The following is a 22,349-nucleotide window of genomic DNA, read 5'->3' on the forward strand; positions in this document are numbered from 1 at the left end:
TTGTCCACTTTCAGGTGAGGTTTTCTCTATGGACTTCACCTCAATATAATTATCTAAGGCTGATAGTAGAAAGAGACAGAGAAGATTTATACTACAGACTGTAGTCTTCATATTTACAATTTAAGTACCTATAAAATGGAAATTACTGGGCAATGTTTAGTCTGAGTTTTCTTTGGTATTGGTTTTATACTTATAATTCAGTGATACCCACCAGAGTTTGTCCTGAAGCTTAGTGCCATAAGCATGACAAAAACAGTCTATGAAATAGGAAGACAAGACCTAAGGACACCTATGCTGATAAACTGGAATATTAATAATGGGAGACTTTATGTGTGTATTGAGTTTGATATGTTAAATACTACTCTTCAGAAAACCACGGAGTAGAAACAAACTACTACTACTAATAACAAACCTTAAAAATATATAAACTTTCAAATTAGAATACAAGTCTCTATATTTATAAGAGAATATTTTACTAAAACTAGGATATGTTTTATTATCACAAACTAGTATTAGGCTTTTGTATTTTATCAAACGTGACAAAAATTCTCTGTCTTCATCAGCTGCACCTTGTCAGTATCTATGAATTAGATTATATCTCATAGATCAATCTTTACACCAGATAATTAACGTCATTTGTAATTTAATTGCATTCAATTCACTGGAGTCAAAATATGTAATTGATGAAAATCCAACAATTATTAAGTAATTCACTGCAATTCATTAAAAAAAAAAAAGACCTTTAAAATAGGTTGAACTTTGAGTATATATTTAACTATTTGACAAGCAAAAAAGATTGATAGGAGACTACATTCCTGGCAGAGTTATTAAGACTGGAATAATGACTGAAGTGATTTGCACAGATAAATCAATTAGTCACTTTTTGTTGTGCACTTCACAGGAATAAATGACACAGACCATGAAACATAACCAAATTTGCTTAAGGCACTACAACAAATCATACCATGTGATTAATTAATTCCCGTTCCCAAAAGCCAATGTTAAAGGACCCATTATCTGTCCTGATGAAAAAAAAGAACGGTTCTTCTGTTCACAAAATACCACAATTTTACTGAAGTTGAAGTGACTTTGTCATTTTATGAAAATTACCTTCTGTCCCAAGAACGTACCTAATGCTGACTGAAGGACTTTGGAAGTCTGTCATTGGTTGATTTCAAAAAGCTGTGTTAAGTGTGAGTTATTAATTACCATTAAAGGTATGAATTCTATTTTAAAATCAATTGGAGTTAAAATTGTGAGCCAAGGAGAGTTCAAAACTGAAGAAATTAGTTGTTTGGAATTCTTGTTCTCACATTTTGAATCAAACTACTGTTTCTGTACCAATAATGCTGGAGAGCTACAAAGAATTATAGCAGTTTAATTTTGATGTAGTGATCATGAAAGCCAGTTTCAAAATACACAGGGAGTTCCCAGAAGTATTTAATACCTACAACACATCTGAAATTATTTCTTAAAGAATTATTTTAACCAAATTTGCATATGTTTAGTAAAGAAAATCCAAACAAGCTTCCAAATTTTCTTGCAGATGTCTACAACAGGTAACAAACATTCTCCAACCAAATTCAGTTGAGTTTTCCTACAATAAGGTTTTGTTGAAAGTTAGTTTACAAAGCCTTTCAATTCAACTAGGATTCTTTCTCTGTCAGCTTTAACTCTTCCAAATTTCAGCATTTGCCAGAAAGTTCTGGAATTAAAATTTTAAAGTTCCCACTGAAAAAAAAAAAAGTCAAAACTGTTAATTATTCTCATAGCAGTGAAAGTGCCAGCACAAGTAGAGCTGAACTTTTACTGAACTGAAAAACATCTCTTATATTGTACCAAGTAATAAAAGACCATGACAAAACATGTTATAGCAAAGCACTGTTGGTGGTACCAGTGCTGTTTTGGAATGCAAGTAATTTATCGAGATGAATAGTCATATTGACCTGGAATTAATTATGAATGTATAGTTACAAATCCAAGTGCTTAGCCAAAGAGTGCAATGACAAGAAGGATTTAAATATGAAACTTGATCCACTAATAGGATCCATGTCACATACCTCAGTCATATGAAAATAAGGTGTCATGTCCATGCTAATTTTTCAGGCTTCCTTTCCTTCCTAGTCAATGGAAAGGGATGACCGTCTTTGGAAATTAATTCATATAACCCTAAAAAAGATGTCAGAGGAATGTGAGAGACTTGCCTTCTGAAGGTCACAGTATATCTTTCTGCATTGGCTTTTGAGGGAGTCTAGAAACCACCAGGGATTCAACACCTGGCTTTCAGGTACATTTGGCTAGATAGGATAATCTGAATTTAAGATGTGATTAAATGAAACTACATACTGTCAACAAAATTCTTCAATATTAATTACATGTTTCATCCCTGAGTTTAATCTGGTGGGTAACCATTCACTTCTTTTCCCTTCCTTCCTCCTTCCTCCTTCAACAGATATTTAGTATTTTTCTACTACATTATCAAAGAGGAACAATTGGCTCAGTCCCTGTTTACAAGTTCAGCAAAAGGTAGAACTTCACAGCCTGTATCTATCTGAGAAATACTCTGTATTCGTAAGCGCTCTTTACAGTTCAAATTCAAGATCCTGCCCCTGCTGTTCCCAGCACAATAGATGATATATGATATATTAATTATAGTTTATAGTTATAGATTAGTTACAAATTATATATTACATACTATATAACATATGCTAGCAAGAGAAGTGTATTGTGAGCTCAGTTTTAAAATAATTTGTGTTCTAAGATCTGTCAAGAAATGAAATGTCAGACAGAGGACAGCTAATTCAGTCTGAATGCATTGAATCCAAGACTATTCTAAAAAAAATTCATCATACCGTACCCTTGCTGGCCATCTTTAAATAAAAAAAAAAAAATCTAAATTACATCAAAATATCAAGCTCAAACTTTGTTATGAAAATCTGCATTCTCTCAGCTTCACTCTTGAAGCAAGAGTATGCAAATCCTCTGGAAATGGTTATCTTTCTTTGCATGTGTGTGAGGCAAATGGCATCTTTTTTTCTATTTGTTACCCCCTGAATTGCTTTATTTCCTCTGTTTCTTGTGTGCTTTGTTCTACTAGGGAAAGAACCTGCTATTGTCGAAGTTGTGGGGAGAGCTAAAAGCATGGATTTGATCAGTAGCAATTTTCACTTCAGCATTACCTGGTGTGGTGTTCTCAGGCATTTTAGGACACATCATTACTGTTAGCACGACTTTCTAAAAATGTAGGAAATGCAACAGAAATTAAACAGAAGATTCATGCACAAGGAGACAACTTTCCAGGCCTGTGTCACTTGCATCAGACCACACGTGGATCTCGCAGTATCTGTTTGTATACAAAATTTAATTTTGCAAATACCACTAAAGTGTCTTCTGCACAGCCCCAAACTGATTTTTCTAAACTTTTTATGTTAAACAGGATTTGCAACTTGGGCCTGTTAGTGTAGGCATGACTGGAGAATTTCGCCTCTGGACACTTACAATTTCTAATCCCTTTTCATAGTTTGCTATGAAGATGTTATAAATTAAAGACCAGGATATGACGTTGAGGGCTCTGATTCATCAGCAAAGATGGCTTGCCTTGGGGTGGTTGGAATAATATTTCCTCTGCTCTTGATCTTGCTCTTCTCTGAGCATTTCCCTTGCCTGCCCAGGGGGACAGCTCTGCTACCTGTGAAGCAGTTCTTGAACTGCTAGTTGATAGACGAGTATATTAAAATAAATTGACACCAATTCTTGTTTAGTTTACAGCTGTAGTCCCTGCAGCTGTAAAAGCCTGTGGCTGTAAAAGCACCCGAGCCATCCCTAAGCAACCAGTGGGTAAAGGGTAGGTGGATAGCCAGAGTGGAAATCAAGGCAGCTGTCCAAAGTTAAACCATCCCTGCTTGTGAATCAAAACCTCAGTTAGGCTAAGACCCCTCTGGCCATGTCCATTCTATTAGTTCACTTGGACTCCTTAGCACCTCTAGATTAGAATAAAGTGCAAATGACATCAGGGGTCAGGTTGCAGATTCACTTTTTAATAGCTTAAATATAGGTATTCATTCTCCTGGTAAACACTTGAGAAGAGCATTTGTGGCAAATCGGTTGAAAAAATAAAATCTCTATATTTCAATGCATAAGGCCAATGCAAATAAATAAATGCCTTATGATAAGTAAAGTAAATATTCCCTGTTATACTACTCTATCTTTCTGAATAAAATAGTGCACACAATAGTACACTAAATGAAGAGATCATGCATATTTCTTTGCAGTTATATCATTTCATCATGGCACACAATTAATTTATTTGATGTGCCTGATTGTTCAGTAGTATATATCTATATAACACAATCTTAAAAAAAACATTAACCGAAATATTTCTTTGGTCTGCATTATTAATAAGCAGAGTCGAAATAATAGAAAATCAGAAAATCTGTTTCAGATTAATTAATTAGAAATAAAAGGAATTATTTAGTGATACATTTATTTTTCAAATAAAATTACTTGTATATTTCATTACAGCACTTCTAGAAAATAACTGTTCATGCTGTTGTCATCAAAGAAGTTGCTTCAAGCCTGCACTTTGCCTGTCTTTGTAACCTGCAAGTCCATGTGAGACTACTTCTGATTACTGCTAAGATTTGGCTTGTGAGTCAGAACACTGCAACCAGAAGTAGTTCTGAAGAGACTTGTGTTTAACTTCCTACTAAAATATTTGCATACAGAAAGATAATGGTAAACAGAGATATGGTTCCCTTCTTGATACTGTTAAATTCAGTGTTTATATTTCTATTGAAACTCCTAGGAACAAGACCAGGCCAACAACTCAAATCATATTTGTGATCTATCTTCAATTGTCTACATTTGTGGGAAACCTTCACACAGATAGGGCAATCATTCAGTCTCGTTCAGTCTGCCATTTCAAGTACAGTGGACAGTAACATAGACTGAATGAGAGTTGTCCCTATTCCTAAGCACTGTTTTGTACAGATTTCAAGAAAATAGAAGTTTGTTGGACAGAGAGATCAGAAGAAATACTCTGTCAGAGGCTGGAAAGTTCCTCTGAAATACTATGTCAGCATAAAGAGGATAAGGAGAAATCTGGTGAAATCACAATTGGAAAAGCCTTTAAGGCAATACTTGTATTACCCACTGATGGCTGCTCTCCCTGGGTGTGAATACAGGGGGGAGCAGAGGCCTCACTTCCATTAGAGGTCCCAGGAAAGTGGAGCACATTAAACTGCACAGCTTCCTTGTTTGCCAGCTTACTTGCCTACAGGAGCAGTAAGACCGGAACTAGTTAAGTATGCAGAAGTGCACAAGTGTGTGCGAAAGAAACTCTAGAAAAGTTGTGAGAGAAGAACCAGATACACAGGAGTACATGTTTGAAGGTAGCTGTGTCTGTGTCACAATTTGGATTTACATTCCTCTTCATTCTGGACTCGGGTTTATTTTGGCCCAAGTATACATAGCTTCCTTCCTCCCATCCTTTATATGTACTCCATGGAAATGATACGACCTGTCTGTGTGGTTAAGCCAGGGCTCAGCAATTTCCTTAGCCAGGACTTGTGTAAAGGAGGGGGCTCAAGGGGAGATGTGGCATGAGGAGTGGGACACAGACAGCAATGAATCCTAAACAGACATCAAGAGGCAGAGGACCTGAGCTAGAGAAAAAAACTGGGCTCAGAGGAAGATATTATCTAAAAGGATGAATATTAACTAGAATCAAACCTACATTTATACTTTGCCCAACCAAGCCTCAGAAGAAGAGCCAGAACTTGGAGCGCAGTATCAGACTAAATTATCCACTGGGTCCTTAATCACTCTGCGAACTGCAAGTACAGTAGGATACAGTTTATACTAGTCTTGCACAGGAAGGAGAGCTGTCCTCAAACCCTTGAATAGTAAAAATTAACATTCACAATCTTTGTTTCTGTTAAAGGAGGTAGTATAATTAGTCCTGTATAAAATGAAGATTAACTTTAGTCACTGAAGGAGTTGTTGTTTTTTTTTTTTTTTCAAATCACTTTTGTTTTAAACTCTGCACTCAGGAAGATCTGTTAACAAGCTCAGCACAGAACCACTGAGAATCATTCATGAGGCATTGGAAGAATCCACTGATTGGCTTTATGGCTTTATTTCTTTACTGTCTGACATCGTATGGAGTGATGATGATGACAGTGATGAAGGTATTTGTAATGTAAAGACTTCTGTAACTGCTCTAACTGCTGTTTTACATGCATTATGTTGGCTTCCTCAGCTTTTAACCTCACAGACAAGAAGGTCAAACAAAATGAAAAGTGAACGTTGTTGCTAATAAAGCATCTACTGGCTATTCCAATCAGTAAATTGGTCTCTTTGTTAGCTTTCATCTCATGTTTAATGTACCATTACAGAAAAGCTGTCAGAATTAAATATTACCATTAGTACATCTTGAAGTAAAGAGCACTAATTTATACAAGACTTCAAAGCCACAACCAAACTATACATCAGGATATTGCTTCAGAGAATGGCAATAGCTATTTTCTTTTATCAGCAAGAATCTAAAGAATCCCAGTAAATATACAAGATAGACGAAGAAACTTAGAACTTTTTTATTTGATATAATGATGACAGGACAATATATTGAAACAAAAAAAAAAAAGGAAAGAAAAAATAATGTTTTGGCTAAACTGAGGGGATTTTGGATGGCATATTGCAAATAATTCAGTTTACTAGAAATTATGGTTCTACCATTATAGCAACTTTCTTCATCTGACATCATCTGATAAATGAAAGTAAATTACTAACATTTCAAGTTTGGAAATAACTATCCTTCTGTTATAACAAAAGTAGTTCCCTAGTATGAGCAGAGCAGTAGTGGTCACATCGTATTGGTCATTTTGACAAGTGATGAGTGTAGGAGTGACATCTTCATTTCACGGTAGTTTATTTTATAGTCTATTTGGCTATACCAGAATATAATTAAAAAGCAACATGTACTGAAACTGACTTCTACCCGTTTGTTCATAAACTTCAGATATTATCAAGTTTCTACCTTTTAAATGGGTGCATGAGCTTTTTGTATTAGCATCATATATGAATACTAATAGATAGGCTGCTACATGTGAGTCTGTGAACTGGGCATCCTATTCTGAGATATGACTTAGGACTAGCAGAAAGCCGGTCTCTCATATGTTTAACAAACAGGAAAGGTGAAATATGGAGAGCTTGCTAAAATCTGAACAGTGTTCACTTTTATCATTTCATAGCTCCCAAAGCACCAGCAAGCTTTCAAATACTCGAGTGGAAAGTGTTAATGCAAGTAGGAAAAGTCATAAAATACCTGACATACAAACATTCAAGATCTGAATGCTCACTAAGTGTTCGGAAACCTCAGTCCTACCAGCCTTTGGCCCAAGTGGAATTTCATCAATATCGACCAGGAGTGCGAAAAGGCAGTAGGCAACTTACTGCATTATATCATAAAAAATAAGTGCATGTGAATTCCCTGCCCACTGTGCGCTGCAGTCAGTGCAGCTGAGGCTGCACACTCGCCACAGTCATTCAGGCTAACTCCTTTAAATTCCATGTCCTACATGGAGGTGGAATAACACACTGCAGCAATCAAGTGCTCATAGTTCCACTGAAATTCAGTATTTTTTGCCTTGGATTTCACTGGAAGCATTGCTAGATTTACAACCTTGCTAACCTGCATATACATTTTATCTTTTGGAGCTAAAATGGAACCGCTGGGCCTTTCCTTAAAACATGGCAGCGTGCATAAAATCAAGCAAATTGTAAATTGTAGTCACAAGTTAACATTCAGAAGCACAAACACAGATTTGGACGTTTCCTTGGTTACTACTGCATATTGAATTTATCTAACCTAGACCCAGGAAAACCTCTATGGTAAGAGAGATATGTTATGAAAAATCCAAAATCTCAGAATAGAGTGCTTGCCATTTAGCATATAAAGAATAGAATATTTTTTTTTAATTAAAATGAGCCAAGATGAGAAAAAATGTGATTTTTTTTTTTTTTATGATATCTCTTCTCTGACGTTTGTTCTTTTCTCTTCGTTTAGGTGAAGTGGAACCTTCCCTGAAAAAAGGTTGGTCAGTTGCCTTACTATAGAGGGCAAATATTTTGCAACCTTTTTAAGAATTAACTAGTATATCTGTGATATAGATTCTGTCATTAGTTACATGTCAGTCTACTAACCTTGTAAGTTGTGCTTTAACAAACTCATTAAATAAGAAACTCGAGTAATAATACTTGCTGTACTGTTTGCTGCTCTGTGAGAATCCTTGACTGTTTCATTATTATCCAGAAAATATGAAAAAAGTTCATAAAAACCCAATAGAATTACAGAAATATTATCTGTACCCTTGCCCTGCATGTGGGACTCCTGTTAATGCTAATATGAGTTATGTCTATGTTTGGATGGAAATAATATTTAGAAATAATAATACAGAAAGAATATTTAGTGAGAAATAATGGTGAGGTGTTGTAAAAGCATTTTACCTTGTGCCAATGCAGAACCCTAAAATAAGGACTACTTCTGAATCTTCTGAAAAAAATTACTTAGTTATCATTGAATTTTTAAAGCAGACAAATGAAGCAAGTAGGATTTATAATATAAATCTTTTCAGACATTAAAATTGTTATGCTGAAACATAAAACTTAAGTTCAAATTCTATTAAATCAAAATGAAAATTTATTAGAAGGCTTGAGATATTAGTGATAGGATGTAAAGCTTTTCAAAAGTAGGGTGTGTTTTTTTCTCCAAATTGAGCACAGCTTGATAATAACAAGATGTGTAACCAGTCCTATGTGATCTGAATTTGGTATCCATCAAATTCTCAGTAGGTAAATGCCCGTATTGAAGAATTTATCACCCCAGTTGGTGCTGAGATTACAATCCAGTTTTCTCTGAAGTTAATTGGAACTGGATCAGGCTTCTATTTAATGACACATTTTGTCAGTCTCAGTAGGGCATCCAAGGAATTAATAGGCTTGAAGACCAGGACTATTCATCTTTCTGGATGATTCTTCATCTTAGGACTGAAGAAAACTTATAGACAGTCTAGGAAAACATTCCATCTCTTTACTCCATCAGCAAGAATTGCAAAAGGTTCAGCATTGCCGTCTCTTCTCCCAAAGAGAGAAATGCATTGTTGATTTTACAATGGGTGCAAAGAGTCTGAAGCTGTAGTGCGTTGTTGGCAGGGATGCCAGGTACATGGGTGGAAGGTATCTACTCACCATGGGCTAGTGTAGCTGACCAGGCTGGGAGTACTGTGGAGATACTTCACTGCTGGGAAGGCTTAATCCATAAAAACATTATGGACAACACCATGCTCAGCATTGCAATGACTGCTTCTTTGGAAATCAGTGACATACTCATGCCTTCTTACACTTTGCATTGGGACACTAGGCTGTAGAAATAAAATTCAGAGAAGCCATCAAAATAAGCTGGAAGCTGCTTAAATTAGTCAGTTGGAAGTGGTGAGATGATTGTTCGGACCTGAAAGTTGTCCATCCAAGGAGCTGAGTATCTAACTGCCAGCTTGAAATGTTTTCCTCAGTATTCAAAGCTGTGGTGGGTTGACCCTGGCTGGATGCCACGTGCCCACCAAAGCCGCTCTATCACTCCCCCTCCTCAACTGGACAGGGGAGAGAAAATAAAACAAAAGGCTCGTGGGTCGAGATAAGGACAGGGAGATCACTCGGCAGTTACCATCATGGGCAAACAGACTCGACTTGGGGAAAAATTAGTTTAATTTATTACTAGTCAAATCAGAGCAGGATAATGAGAAATAAAAGCCAAATCTTAAAACACCTTCCCCCCACTCCTCCCTTCTTCCCAGGCTTAACTTTACTCCCAATTTTCTCTACCTTCTCCCCACCCGAGCGGCGCAGGGGGACGGGGAATGGCGATTTGGGTCAGTTCATCACACGCTGTTTCTGCTGCTCCTTCCTCCTCAGGGGGAGGACTCCTCACACTCTTCCCCTGCTCCAGCACAGGGTCCCTCCCACAGGAGACAGTCCTTCATGAACTTCTCCAACATGAGTCCTTCCCACGGGCTGCAGTTCTTCACGAACTGCTCCAGCGTGGGTCCATCCACAGGGTGCAGTCCTTCAGGAACAGACTGCTCCAGCATGGGTCCCTCCATGGGGTCACAAGTCCTGCCAGCAAACCTGCTCCAGCGTGGGCTCCTCTCTCCACGGGGCCACGGGTCCGCAAGTCCTGCCAGGAGCCTGCTCCAGCATGGTCTTCCCACGGGGTCACAGCCTCCTTCAGGCATCCACTTGCTCCAGCGTGGGGTCCTCCACGGGCTGCAGGTGGATATCTGCTCCACCATGGACCTCCATGGGCTGCAGGGGGACAGCCTGCCTCACCATGGTCTTCACCATGGCTGAAGGGGAATCTCTGCTCCGCTGCCTGGAGCACCTCCTCCCCCTCCTTCTTCCCTGACCTTGGTGTCTGCAGAGTTGTTCCTCTCACATATTCTCACTTCTCTCTCTGGCTGCAATTGCTACTGCTGTAACTTCTTTCCCCCTTCTCAAATATGCTATCACAGAGGTGCTACCACTGTTGCTGATGGGCTCGGCCTTGGCCAGCGGTGGGTCCATCTTGGAGCCGGCTGGCATTGGCTCTACTGGGCATAGGGGAAGCTTCTAGCAGCTTCTCACAGAAGCCACCCCTGTAGCCCCCACCACCACCAAAACCTTGCCACGCAAACCCAATACAAAAGCTCACAACCCTGCTCTGGAGATAAATGCCTGAGAAAGTCTTCTGTCTTTGGTGTGAAGGAAATGGACAAGGAGCTGGTGATTCCTCTGGAGCTGGTATCTTACAAGATAACTCAGCCACCAGATGTGAAAAGGCCCAAATTCAAAAATGCTTCATCTGCCTGGGCAGTAAAACAGATTTTGAGTGGGCTTTTCTACTTCCTGGATGTGTGCTCAAGATCTTTCCCTCCATCTTTCAGAGGAGAAAGAGTTCCATCCTTATGTCCCTGCAAAAAGCTGTTTCTTGACTAGGACTGGTGAAGAAAGTGGTCTAAGGCCCTTTCTGGGTATAGCTGTAAGCTTTCACATAGCAACATCCTCAAATAACTTGTTATCATCTCCCGATGACTGGAGGTTTCCATTTCATCCTGGCAGCTAGGATCTGGCCTTGATTATACTTGATTTTGTCACCTCTTTTTCTGTGCTACAGAAATACAACATGTGTGGCCTGAAGCCACCAGTCCCTTAGAAATGCCTGTGCAGAGTATTGCATATGTCTGCTCAGTGACAGGCCACTGTGAGCTCCTCAGTGCTGTTACTGTCTCTCTTTGCAGACTTCTCTTACACTTGTGTAAACATCAAGAAGCTGAATTGCCGGGGTGTAAGCCTGTATAGAAGTGTTCTGAGAGCTCTGTGATAAAGTCTAGTCAACAGCTTTTCTGCTTAGGCACAGTTAAATTCACTCCCAGGGCTAAAGCTCATGAGCACAGAAGGCAAAGCCCTGGGAGGTAAGGTGAGGGCTCAGAAGAGCTCGTGCAGGTAGCACTCTCACAAACATCACAATCTGTTCCTCTGAGCACAAGGTGCAGATCTCTTTGAGTAGCTTTTCCTAACTAATGTGTGCTGTCATCCTATGGTCCAGAAATAAGGGTTCCAGAATAAAAGCTTTCTAAAACAAAAAGAGACATTGCATCCATGAATTTTCCCATGTGACTGCTGTTAGGGCTGAACCCAAAGGAGGACCAGCTATACAAATTAATTTGGAGACTTTTTGGGTATCAAAATGTTAGTAGTTAGATCCACAAAATTAGAACCAAATTTTTACGTTATGGAGTATTCTCTGTTTTCATTTAAAGGGCCACTTCTGCATCAAAGTCCCTTCCACTCTGCGCAGCATTGTTATCTATAGCTTTGTGAACTGTCTTTCTTTAGATGGCTCTTATGCTTGTGGCATTTGAACATCCTAAACAAAAAAATGACCCAGTGAGATTGTGCAGTACACTACTGCTGCCTCCAGAAGATGAACAGTTTGACTTTTTGCACATATTTACAGGAATCCTCTCTCAAATTTCATTCTGGAAATGTATATTGTGGTGGTTGTGCCTGATTTGTATTTGTATTTGATCTAACCCACAGTTATTGTGGTATTCATGAATAGCCTGAGAGTTTTTGAAAAATCTCCATACCTATTTTTGGTGTATGGACAAGACTTCACTCTTTTGCTTTGTTGACTAGCAGATTTTATGAATGCTAAAATGTTAGCACAGAATTTACTTTATAATGGAATACAGTAACTGAAAAAATAAGAAGATTGCTGGTACCACAATACAATTACATATTGGAAAAAATTCAAAGGGAGTGGTAAGGACGCTGTGTAGTGATGAAGGAAGAAGAGAAAAGTGTAATGATAATTACGAACCCAAAGAATGCAAAGATCACCTTCCTAGAGATGTAAATTGAAAGAAAAGATAATAAAAGTACAAGTAATGACAATGGGCTTGCACATGCAACAGGACTAATATCAGTTTCAGAATCCTTTAGAAAGGATGAAAATGCCTCTCGAGTGCCTTTTTTATTTCAATTATTTTTGCCAGTCCAAGTCTTATCTCTAATATTTATCTTTAATAATTGGAAAAGAGTGACCATTTGATATTGTCCGGAAAAAAAAAGTGTTCTTCAGTGGAGGTAGTGAAATATTATTCTGCAGAAGATTTTGCAGCATTTAACTATGCATATTCTCAACATGCTAAAACTGCAGAGCATTTCCACAAAAGATATTGAGAAGCATAATAACTGTTTCTTGCAGGCTTAATATGTTTTTGGCTTCATTTCTTTCTAGAACAATGGTTATGACTGATAATCTTGTTCATTTTTTCAGGGTTAGTTTAACCTTTCGAGACAAATTCAATTATTTGACAGCTATATGTTTTCTCATATTTTTATCCTTTTTACTAGAAATTGTTGTTATAGAAAAAGAGAGAAATATTTATTATTTCTTGGTGGACATTAATGGCATCAGTTGTGAGTTTGGAAAAGAGCTGTGGAATCTGGTGCACAAAATTGGAAATAATGATCTGTAAAATACAAGCAAGTGCAGACACTTCAGCATTGTCATCCATGGCTAAAAATGTCATTATTAAACTGTTCTGGAACTTCACTCCAGTTTACATGTGGGTAACTAAAAATTTAAAATCTGAACGTGGATTCCTCATTTAGCCAGCCAGGGTACACCTGACAAGCTGTGCACACGTAGCAGTGGTTTTCGTATGTTAAAGTAGCATTTTCTTCTCCTTCAAAACAGCCGATGCATTCTGGCTGGGAAACATGAGTCTGGTATGTGGTCTTAGGAGTAAGTTGTTGGAAACCTATGAAAAAGATTCTAAGGTCAGAATTATTTGGTTTTTTTACTTTATACTTTGAAGCTTAGGAAACTGTTTTTGTAAGATATCCTTCCTTGATTTTGTATTTGGGCTTAGATTAAATCCTCTCTCTGTCTTTTTCTCTTGCTCTCTCTTGCACTCTCTTACACACACACCCCCACCCACCCACCTCACTATGTAAGTAATTTTCATTTCAATAAGTACAATGAACTTAGAAAGCAGAGCAAGAAATAAAGCACCGCCATGACATTGTTAACCATCTCTGTATTACCAAATAGGTTTTCATTGGCATAAGATTATTCTATACCAACAATCAAAAGAAACTTGATTTCCTTGAGGTAGAGATGGATCCCTAAATTTCTGTGATTTAGCCTATGTATGAGATAGAAAGATGTATACAATAGTTATATGAAATGATCCTATTCTCCTTACTTGGCTATAAAACTCTTTTTTTTTTTTTTTAGAAAAATGCAGTTAAAAAATCATAGATTAAAACAAGAAGCCACAAACAACAGAAATTTCTGTTAAAGGTTGCAAGAAATTTTGTTAATTACAGATAAACTTATCAGCAAAGCACCTTATCCTTCTGTCTTCTGTTCAAATGAGAATATTGTTGCCTGAGTATTAGACTGAGTATTAGTATGCTGAAGACATACACGTTATGCTCTTCTTAAAAGATGTGGCAACTTCTAAGGGGACAGTCGGTTACACTGACTCACCCTCAGCAGCTCTGGCCGAGGTGCAGTTCCCCTAGACCTGACTCCAGACACTCACTCTCATTAACCCCCTCTCCAACCCAAGGTTGAGACAGTCTGAATTTATTCAACACAAACTGTTTGTTTGTTCAGATCTGTGCTAACAAGAAACAAAATGCTCCCAAAAGGAAAGGTTCTCAGACCAGATAATTTCCCACATCTCCTTTTAAGAGTCATCAAGCAAACACATACGACAGCTTTGCCTGGGAAAGGGGAGAGGTAGGAACAACCTGCTTAGAGAAGACTGGTAGGGGGTTTGCTAATTTGCATTTCAAAGTGGTTTTGAAATTATGGCCTGTATAAGCCTAAAAAGAACTGTTTTGGGTATTCAGACAGGGTAGGGAAAACCATAATGACAAATATTTAAGGTTTTAGTCCTGCAATTTATAACATGTGCCAGATTGTTTTTATCTATTAAGTACGTAAGAATGGTTATATATGATCAGACCAGAAGTCCAGCTCACCCAGTGGATGGAACAGAAGTCCTTATTGCTGCCCAAGAGTGACCAGTGCAAATGCCTCAGGAAGGATATAAGAACTGTTAAAAATATAGTGATAATTTCCCAAAACAGTTCTCCATACTTTAGACATTTGCCTCAGTCAGGGACCCCCGGAGCCATGGTGTCACTGAATTCAACAGAGACACAGTTCTTGCATGGCTGTAATCCATCTACTGCTTTCTATGAACCCAAGGCTACAGACAGTATGTACACTAACGTTAGGGAGCAAAACAACCATAGCAGTAAGTTGCTGGAACCAGTTAGGTCTCATAATAAGATTTTGATGAAGACATTATTCTTTCCCAAATTCCCACATGGTTGGTGAAATAGCAGTTAGTCCCACTCATCTGTGATCTTAAAGAAGTCCTGTATACATTAGGAAGTTTTACCTTTAATTCACTATCATCAAGCAACAACCTTTTCCCACACTAGAAATATATTGGGCAGGATTCAGGTGAATAAACAAAGCTGACTAGTGCCATTTTAGATACCACACGGTATCTGAGATGTAGCGTGGGACTGACAGAAATGACACAGGACCTGTGGGAGAAGTACACCCTTATAGGGTAGCTGATGACTACCAGAGTACCTTAGGATGTCTAAAATACCACCAGGTGCCTATTAAGATTCTTACATTTAAAATTCTTTACTAAAAGGGTTTTCTAAAGTTTAAAATAATTATAAGTTGCTTATAAATAATAATTTGTTATTACTATAGGTTATATCAGAAGAATATCTGGAAAAATTCAGATTGCTAGCTAACATGGCATCTAACTTCAATTCTGGGCAGAATACTGAAATTAAAACATCATCTTTTATCATTTAGAAGTCCTTTTGTTATACAGTAACAAATATGGAAAAATAAAGAAAACAAGTGGGTTTTCTGGAGGTAATATTCATGTTCAGAAAACAGTTTCCAACCAAAAAATTGGAAATGCACTAGACAAAAGAAATTCAGAATACCATTGATGCAACCTGAAAACTGAGTTGCCGGTGTGGTTGTTATATATGTCTTAGAAATTAATTATGTAGTTCCATTCATCCCTAAAGTATATATCTATTTGTACTGGTAATGCTTTCTGAATTCAGTTTCTTTTATGTTGCCATATGGTAATATTCACTTTTCTGTGTATGAGTTGCTATTATAGATCTCTCTAAAAGGCTTTCACTGTCTCCCTAGGCTACACTTTACTACAAGGCATTTTGCATATCTTTGTGTAAAGCACGCCCTGTGTTAAAAGATGAAAATCATTGATTGATTCAATCCTCAGATGTTAAACTGCTTTTCCAGATATGTATTTTTTACATTTTGCATTTTTGTGGCATCCATTTCTGTTATTAATGTTCTTTTAACAATCTCGTCTTGTTTTACTTACTCTGATCAATACAGTAATAGCATATCCACTATAAAATAGCATTTTGTAATGTAAAGAAAATATTTTCTATATTATCCAGATGAAACAAACCCATATACCACTAGGGAACAGGGATGTTCAATTATAGTTCTTTTGCCTATTGAAGAATAGTGATTGGGTTTCAACTTGAGTCGAAACCTTTTAATTCAAACTTGCCAGCTGTCTTCTAAAAGATACAGAGAGAACTTTGAGTCGCAAGACCAGTACGAATCCTGGGCAGAATGGCAGCACAGAGGTTTGCAGCTGTTTAAGCTATCCTCTTAAATCAGGAAAAACCTTAAGCGAAGCTATCCGTGTTACCTTCGTGGAAATCTTCAATTGTGCCCCAGCAATGGAGCACTGGGGAGGTTCTCACTCTAAGAGAAGAGGGGAGTGTTAGGCAGATGCCCCCGCTGGCTGGGAGTCTGCTGTGCCTGAGACAGAGTAAAAGCCTGACCTGGGAAGTGAGAGGGTCTTCCAAAACTCAGTTAAACTCACAGCACCAAAACTGGGGGTCCTGCATGTTTCCGAGTGAACTCAGATCCCCTCACAGCTACTGCTGTGCCAAGGAGAGGATATAGCAAGTGGAGCCCCATGCTCATGATCCACAGAAAAAGTATCTCTCTTCTGCATGCCAGACCCCTAAAAAAAAAATCAATTGGATCTAGAAGTGGTTGAATTTATAGGAATATATATTTGCAGACTAATACATTAAGGTAGGATCTGCAGAGTTGACATTTTTTAAAGCTGAGCAGAGGAACAGTGGTTAGTCTTGTGGTTTCTTTTTTCTATTTTTTCCTTCTTTCACAAAAAAACTCCTATTGAATAGATTTATATGAGAAAATATTTCTTTGATGCTAATCAAGATTAGAGATTTTATGTATTACTGTATATATCATTTTGCTCTACTTAGAGGTCTACAAGTTTTGTCTGCATTTTTCTGCATAAAATTACATTCAATTAAATGCAGACTCTGATAAAATTGATTATGAAAAACATAATTTAAAACTGGTCCAATAACATCTTTGCAGGCTGGAATCCATAAAGAGAAACACGTCAAGACAATTTTACTTTCCACAGAAGGAAAAGTAAAGCCTGGTTTTGGTCACATGGCTCTGTCTCTGATTCATTTGGGTTAGGGGTTTTGTGGTTATTTTTTGTTTGATTTTTTTTTTTTTAATCAAAGTGCAATTAGCATTTCTTTTACATTTCAGAACCAAGGTACAGAACTGCAGTCTGGGAATGAAAAAAACAGTCTTAACGTATTTATATACTTGGAATAAAAATTACTTTTATGTAAAAAACATATAGGGTTGAAGATCTTTTAGTATCTTCCACTTTTAATTCTTTCAAAAGCCCAGTCATTAAAATTCCTCCATATAAAACAGTCTGTCTATGGACTTCCTGAAGGATGCCACTGCTGCTTACAGGATAATTGGTCAAAAATAATTGCAAGTACCCTCTTCCCCTTAAAAACCTTTCTGTTAAGATATTGCTTTTCTGCTGCAAATGGAAACATTGCCAGAAGGAAAAAAAACCCAAACTAAAAAATCAGTTAGGATTTAGAAAGAAAAGAAAAGAAATGGTTGTGCACTGTGTCAAGTTCCATTTGCCTTGGTAAACTGAGGCTTTCGAGATGGAATTAGCCACAACCATTTCTTTTTTTTTTTTTTTTTTTGTGGAAGATGTAGTACAACTTTTGGATTTATCTCAAAGAAACAAATCTTATGAGAGCTATGTAACAGCTCCCATGTTTACAGCTGATACTCCAGCCTTGGGCACTTCTATCAAACTTTCCCTCTCATCTCAGCTTTTCAGGAAAAATAAATATTTTCCTATTTCACTAAAAGACAATTTTGTATTGAAAGAGTTTGTGGGATTAAGTTTTTAAGCAGCCCTGGTAGATACATGAAAATGCCCAAACATATAAAAACAAAGGGGAAAGGTGAACGACACCAATCAATGATTTTGTGATAAAACTGTTTTAGTAAGTGCACAGTAATACGATACACTTCTACTCACCATTAATTGCTAAAGCTATTTTATTCTATAGCAAAAAGAATGCTATTTCAAATGTAGTGATATGTAAAATATGTACATATTTAATTGTTTTTAACATAATGAGAAAAGGAGGAGTGGAATAAATTCAGTTTAGAAAGTTGGAGATTATGAAAAGTGGCTTATAATAAAATCTTTACACGGGCTGGGATGTTTTGCTGTCATGAAAATAACATGGACACTGTTCTGAAAATGCCTTCCTCGCAATGCAACTCCTTTGCTGTATAGTTTTGTAAAAATAAAAATAAGATAAAACATCACCCTGGAACCAAAGCGCTCCTCAGCATGATGATGATGATGTCATCAAGTCATCTACAGTGAATTTCTATTATAGACCAGTGAAACTGCAATAGTGTGGAAACAATTGAATATCTGTTGAACTGGAATCTAATCTATTTATTTTTGTCCTGTTCAGGCTTTATAAAGAAGGCTTGACATATACCTGGAAGGGCATGTTAAATCCCTGTATTCTTGGGGAAATATAAAGCCTACTTGTTTGCTGTATGTTACTCAAGATAGGTAAATTGTCCAGAAATATTTGAGGGTCAAGTTCTCTGTATCTCTGATAGCTGTTTAGTGATGCCAAACAAAGTATCAAGTGGAGGGAATAAAGGCAACTAAGGTGAAGTAGCTGAGCTTTGCTGAATAGGTTTAGGACCAATCAATGTCACTTCACAGCAATGTTTACAGTTTAGAACATGTTGTTTTGGGTAAATATACACCAAAGCAGAGGGTTTGCACCAAGAAGAATGAGAAATGGTCTTCTATAACCTCTGTCAAAAGTAGTCTTATGCAGCAAATGAAAGAGACACTGTATAATTCTGCAAAATATGAAAGAAAAAAGAAACTAAAAAAGAAATTTTCATTCTCACTCTAAATTGTAGTTGTGATTTCCAAAGAGATGGATAAACAATTTTGAAACCATACTTAGGAGGCACTGTGGCCTGGTATCTCACACAGTGGATGAGCACACAAACCGTTCAGCATTTTCATCAGTAAGAGGCAATTCATCTCCTGTCACATTCTCAAGAAAGATCTTACGACGCATGACTTCAAGAAAAGTTGTTCTGTACACCAACCTGAAGTTGCTATGAATCCTCAGAACAGGGCAAGATCTAGGAAAACACTGGGGAAAAGACTGTGCTACTAGCAAGCTAGTAGGGAAGTCACCTAAATTAGTCATACGTGTCACTCAGACTTTCCAACACTGAATGCTGGTACTTAAAACCTTCTGTTACACTGTCTTTAGTTCCTGGATATAGGCATAATACACCAATTTAATTCCCCAGTTAAATATTTCCTGTTCTTTTTTTTTCCTCATCTTTTTTTCCTGTTGCAAAATTATTTTTTTTTTTTCCCCTCTAGAGTACAGCTGCATGATGTATTGGTAGTTAACTGGAAGTTGCTCTAATGCACAACTTCCTTTATTCTCCTCCTAGCCCTACAAGGATAACTGTCGCCCTCACCAGCTGGTACTATCTAGATTAAAAATAGACATCAGCTGCACAATTGCAAATTTCTCCTGAGGATACCAGCAGCAAGAGAGTTGACTACAATTCTTCATACAGACAGCATCTAGAAACACATTAGAAATGACATCCCTCTCATCTTCTAAAGCTCTTAACACCACTCACTCTTGCCTTGCCCTCAGTATCTATTTCCACCAACTCTTCAGGATAATCAGCTGCCTGCTGCCAATTAGTCATGATAAACTAGCAAGGATATAGCCCCATTAAATTGCTGGCAATAGCTGTAAGGGTTTTAACTGCTCAAAAGCGAATTATTAACCTCTGATTCACCAGGACTCTGAATAGGACTCATTTTACTTTTCACACTTAGATATTTATAAGAGAAAGGATGTCAAAGCACTGAAGGTGTGTATCGCTGTGTTACCTGTAAGAGATTATGAAAAAGATGACCAACTGGTAAAATTTGCTTAGGAAGAACAACGTATTATCATTTCAAGTGAAATTCCATCTGTTCAATTATACCTTTAAAACAGTAGATACATTAAACCTACGTTCCATCCTCACTATAGTATTTAAGTAGAAACAGGATGGCTTTAAGCATGAGGGGATAATATTGAATATCAGGGATCAGAGTTAAATTCCCAGTTCTATTGCTGACTTTCTGGGTTACCTTGAGTAAAGCATTCTTGTGTTTCAGATGGGGACAATAATCCTTTTTTTTCTCATTTTGCCTCTCATATAATTGACATTTTTTATTTGATTTGTTCGGGGTTTTTTAAGGTATATTTCATCCGTAAGATGGAAATTCAGCAGAGGGTGACGTCTAGGAGCTGTTTTAGCAATGCCAGATTGCTACTCACCACTTCATCCTCTAATGAAGCAAGATGCAGGGCTGTGCTTTCCCACTAAGAGAAGAAATGTAGCCCTCTTAAAGTATGAACTCCTGTGTTACAGAGATGGGATATTATATCGTGTTGTAGCTCCATAACCAATTGCTTTGGTACCTAAAGCAATTCATGTGGGCTGAGGCCCACAGGTGTTATCATAATACAATACGATTAAAATAGCTAAGAATAATGTTATATATTTTACTATGTTAAAAAAGAAGATAACAAAAAATCAAAATTAGAAACATGAAAGCAGACGAAGAAGGGAACTCTATTTCAGAAACCAGGAGAATCTCCTTGTGCCCTACCATGAGGGGCTGTGCTCTTCGTTTACGCTGATGTAAACCTGCACAGGGCTGCACCACTAGCTCACATGGATTTGCAGGACTGTAATTTTTCCTCTTTCTCCCACTCTGATCTTCCTGGAGCTGGGGTTTTGTAGTGCGCAGCCTGTGCCGGGCTGTTGTTAGACACTGTGAACTGCTGTTAATGAAAATTAGCTGGGTGAGGGGTGCGGGAAGCTAGTGCCTAAACTGTGTGTTAAGCAGGGATTTTCAGAGAAGCTGCCTGCGATACTGGTCTTCAGCTGATTGTGAGGGCCTGCTTTGGGTCAACAGTACATAGATATATCAGCCTGCTAACAGTATAGCTGCATATATCTCCTTTCAGCATTTTGAAATGGTCAGTGAGAAGACTACCATCTTCCCTTCTTGGAGTTATTTAAAATAATCACCCTGCATGTTCTGTATATCTGCACAACACCCAAGGTCTAGAGAAGTCAATGTCAAGCAGTATCCATATTTAAGGAAATAAAGTACTTATCCATTCAAAACCCAAGAAAAGCGAGGACAAAGATAGTTTTTCATGTCTGCTTGATAACCGAAGAAAACAAACAATGAAATACAGCTTTTAAAATACCTACTCCCTTACAATAATTTAATAAACCGTGCTGTCATCTCATAAAGAATCGGGATGGTTGCCGTGGTGACAAAGATTATCCTTGCTGCTGCTTGATTCTGTCATTTTTCTAAACATGAATTCATAATATTTAGGATTTATTAAGAATGTGTCACATTGATAGAGATAAATTACATGCTTTAAACTGGCCATGTAAGTCTTCTATGAAATTATAGCCACTTTGTCAACTCAGCAATAAGATACGATGTGATTACTAGAAAATTAAAGCTATTTGTTATAAAAGATGAAGCAGAGAGTATCAAAACTCTCAGAACAGAAAAAAAAAATCCAATAATCTAATGTGTTTCCTTATTTTAAATATTTTGGAGTTAGCAAAGAGTCACTATTTTCTGTCTTGTAAATTGATCAAGATCAGCATATATTGAGACTAGATTTATTTGTGCTGGGAAAATTTAGGTTGTAATGTATCAGAATTGATGTGTTCCAGGCTGCAATTTTTTATGATGGTTCAAACTATAATGGGGAGCTTCTGAAGAGATCTTAATGATGGCACACTTTGCAGTATATAAAAACATATATACACACACACTTATGTGTTATGAAGATGTATTTCACTTCAAGGAATTTGTGTAGGGTTTTTTGTGATGTGTGGTATCCTAATTGTAGCAGCCAGTTAGATGAGATTCTCAGTGCAGCTGTCTAGAAAGTATCTTTTTGTGTATCTTACTGAAGTATTTGTGTCAAGTAAGCTTCACTGCTGATACAATGTGAGGCTGATCTAGATGGCCAGCTCTACAGTCATTGCTCCATACATATTTTGCAGTCAAACTAGCAATAAGAAATTCCCTATAACCACAGTAATTTTAAAAGCCTTATTTTTTGAAATAACAAAGGTTTATACTTATTTTTTCAAAAAAAAGAGGCCTATTTTCTGTAGTGAGACACATTATAGACAGTGGGAACCCAGAGGAGCTGAGGCTTCTTAAGGCAAG

General features: G+C 37.4%; 1 protein-coding gene across 1 annotated transcript in view; it reads left to right on the forward strand.

The window, feature by feature from the left end:
• Positions 1-22,349, forward strand: part of TRDN (triadin) — a 242,640-nt gene that overhangs the window by 47,093 nt on the left and 173,198 nt on the right. Inside the window, 2 exon segments of the mRNA XM_050893954.1 lie at positions 6,051-6,188; positions 8,066-8,092. Of these exon segments, the coding sequence (XP_050749911.1) occupies positions 6,051-6,188; positions 8,066-8,092 (165 nt within the window).

Source organism: Gymnogyps californianus, chromosome 3 (genome assembly GCF_018139145.2).
Source record: "Gymnogyps californianus isolate 813 chromosome 3, ASM1813914v2, whole genome shotgun sequence".
Classification (NCBI taxonomy): domain Eukaryota; kingdom Metazoa; phylum Chordata; class Aves; order Accipitriformes; family Cathartidae; genus Gymnogyps; species Gymnogyps californianus.